At 39.7% G+C, this 3,490-nt stretch overlaps 1 protein-coding gene across 1 annotated transcript in view; it reads right to left on the bottom strand.

Annotated features, from left to right (window-relative positions):
• Nucleotides 1-830: 830 nt before the first annotated feature.
• ARL4A (ADP ribosylation factor like GTPase 4A) overlaps nt 831-3,490 on the bottom strand; it is a 3,013-nt gene continuing 353 nt past the window's right edge. Inside the window, exon 2 of the mRNA XM_026070309.1 lies at nt 831-3,383. Coding sequence (XP_025926094.1) covers nt 2,696-3,298 — 603 coding nt within the window. The 5' untranslated portion in view covers nt 3,299-3,383 and the 3' untranslated portion in view covers nt 831-2,695. The remainder of the gene's footprint in view (nt 3,384-3,490) is intronic.

Below are 3,490 nucleotides of genomic sequence, written 5' to 3'. Positions count from 1 at the left end.
TCCTATAGTTTGTTTACCAGGCAGAAAAGCCAGCCTGTCACATCAACTTCCTTAGCCTGGCAGTACTACGCATGCAACAGGAAGAAAAATGTTAGACATTATATCGATTATGTCCTAGATTCATAGGGCTAAGCATTACTAATATATATCCCTTTCACAAGGCTGCTAGTAGTCTACATTTTGATGTGCCATCAGTTACATGAACAGAACTAAGTATCAGGTTTTAGGTTTAAACCTCTCTATGTTGTTTAAATCTTCTTTAAACCTAACAGTTTTGATTTGTAGGTTTCTAAATGAGATTTGTTTTGCCTATGTTAAAGACCTAAAACTAATCAGAATCTTTGATCTGATCTCTTGCCACATTCTACTCCCTGCCATAAGAACCGACGAGGAAATTCACCCAAGGCTTATGTACATGTGAATCCCTCAGCCAGCTTAAGAAATGTGAGCCTACAGATGCTAAATTAAGTACCACCTGCATGTACACATGATAAATGCCCAACATTTTGTCTATTAAATGTTACACATAACTCAAAATACATTCAGCTGCATAAAAGATTTTTCAAATGGTGCAAAGATGGTAGTCTCTAAGTCAGAAGTTTCTAGTGCACAGCATCACTTCAGAAAGCAGTCACTGTTGTTAATCATTTCTTCTGTGAACATACACACATGCCATTCACTTAGTTTTTAATGAGATACCTGCAATTTATAACACTGTCACATTTAAGAGTTTTGTTTTCAATAAAAATAGTTTTACTGTTATTAGCATCAATATGCGCAGAGGCTGATGAGAACACACCACTGCACTACAAGGAGTCAGACACCTTCTCTCTGCAAGACTTGTTTTGAATTGTTTATTGAGGTTTAAGAAGTCATCCACATTTCTATAAATATAGACATTACTTGAGTAAGTGACTTACAATGTCACCAGTGCAGGTACATATATAACCAACATACAAAAGCTCCACTGGAAGCTACTTCAGTTTATTCAAAAAGGACCAAGATGTCATAAAAAGAAGAAAAAAAAAAACCACAGCTGCTACTTTCAGTTATTGAAGACACTAAAGTGCATTTTTGGTTGCCTCCTGGAAAAACAGCTGCTGGTTAAAAAAATTTTTTTTTAAACATATCTAAGTTACATTGATTGACATTCAGGTTTGCAGCTGTCATCCTCATGATACATGGCAGCAGGTAAGAAAAATGTATTACTTTGCTGGCTGAGTAAGAGGAGGAAATAGGTTTTGCCTTTTTTTTTTTAATCTGGTATTTCCAACAAAAGTCTAAAGAGAATCTAACATTCTGATGAATTTTTACAGCACCACCAAAATTAGTCTTAAAAATCCGGGCTCTGTTTTAGCCCTTTTAATTGCTAGCCAGTATCTAAAGAGTCACTTGAAGCTCTGTACCAGTAAGAAAAAACTATTCTCCCTTTTCTGTCAAGCACTATCCTGCCCAGTTAACACTGTTTGCACACTCTGTAAACAAGAACAGCTTAAAGCATAATTAAAGCAGAACACAGGCCCACCTTTAAAATCTTCTTCCCCGCTTCCCACCCCCATAGTGTCAAAACTTTTGAGTGTATAAAGCATTAATACATTCTTAACCACAAAATACTTTAAAAGTCACAATTAAAAAAAAAAGCATACGTTGAAAGTGACAGAGCAATACCACTTTAATAAAATGGGTATTTGGGGAGATACAAGATGTGCTCTGCTAAGTTTAACTCCATCTTTACTTCATTATGATTTAGTTTTATTGCCAAAAATGTCACCAACAGAGCTTAAGATGCTGCACTGTTTACAACCACAACAGCCAAAGTTGTTCTTTATAACTCCCTTACTGCAATTAATTTACTCTGAAATTGATAGCATGAGGACGTAATACTCATCATTCAAAAATAAATTAAGAACTTTGAGTAAATTTCTTAGTGATATACAAGTAGTTTAAACCTGACTAGCACTGTATAATGATGAATGGCTACTTCTAAAAGATAAAAACCTTACATACCAAAAACATGCTATATGTTGGGAAACCACTTTTCCATGCTCCAGCATGTTGTTTATATTTTACTTGTCAAACAAGTCTTTATCAGCTGAAGAATCCACAGCACTCAAGTTTCAAGTATTTGAACTGAACATGATTCTATTTCAAGTGCCAAATTAAAAAACTACACATGTAGCCAAGCTTTCATAGAAATCCCCAAATAAGATAAAAAACAGCCTCTTGAAATAATGGGTTACTAGCTCCATACATGTTTTTAAAGCTGTATAATGTTCACCTAAACACTCCACTTACGAGCATTAGAAGTTTAAAAACACAGAACACCTTCGATGCAAATTGCTTGCAGAGGGTACCCTCAAACATATGAATACAACACTAAGCAAAAAAACCCTCGTTTTATTTGGCTATTTAGACATCCATGTCACATTTACCCACCCATTCATTTCCTGATAGTATTACATTATCTATTAGGGCTTCTGAAATAATGCAGAGCCTTAAAACTCAGAAGAGACTATTAAAAGAAAAAAAAAAAGTTCCATAACTGCACAGCCTCCCACAGGGCAAGGTTGTGCAACCGATTGTTTAACATAACTAAGCTTAATGGCATCCAAACAAGCAAGCCTGGGTTTGGAAGCTGTCTTATGTCAAATTTTGACCATGTAACTACTCTAAAAGAGAAAGATCAAAACAGAACTCATCTCTTCTTTTTCTGCTGTCTCAACATTTTCCTTCGCTTAATTATCATATCATGTAATTTTTCCAGTCCCTCTTTGAGTCCATCTCCAATGATTGCACAGGTAGGCTGCAAATGCCAGGGAGTAGAAGAACTCAGCTCACTCATTGCTAACATTTTCTCGATTTCGGTGAGAGAGAGAGAGTTTCTCAAGTCCTGCTTGTTAGCCACTATAAGCACAGGCACTCCTTGATTTTCCGATATCCTAGTAATTTTATGAAGTTCTGTTTTGGCTTCCTCCATCCTCTCAACGTCGACAGAGTCCACCACAAACACGATGCCGTCCGTGCACCTCGTGTACGACTTCCAGAGGGGCCTCAGCTTCTCCTGGCCGCCCACATCCCAGAAATGGAAAGTGACCGTCTTAGAGTTACCCAGCGTCACCTTGATTTTCTCCGTATTAAATCCTTTAGTGGGGACAGTGTTGACAAACTCGTTGAACTGCAGCCTGTAGAGCACGGTTGTCTTCCCAGCCGAGTCAAGCCCCAAGATCACGATGTGGAAGCACTGGAAGGAAGGCAGGCTGGATAGGATTGGCGTCTGGTCCGAGAGTCCATTCCCCATTGCCAGACGGGAGGGTGACAGCAGGCTGCCACAAGCAGAGGCAGGATCCCCGCAGCGACAGCCGCGGCCACGCCACACTCAGCCCCTGCGGCGACAAAAGCAGCGTTAGCCCCCGGCTGACCCGGCCACACGGAGCCGCCGCCGCGACAGGGCCGAGCACGGAGGCCGCGGGCCGCCACCCGCCCTGCGCCC

This window comes from Apteryx rowi, unplaced genomic scaffold (assembly GCF_003343035.1).
Source record: "Apteryx rowi isolate R43461 unplaced genomic scaffold, aptRow1 scaffold_309, whole genome shotgun sequence".
NCBI lineage: Eukaryota > Metazoa > Chordata > Aves > Apterygiformes > Apterygidae > Apteryx > Apteryx rowi.
This window is presented reverse-complemented; position numbering and strand designations above follow the sequence as displayed.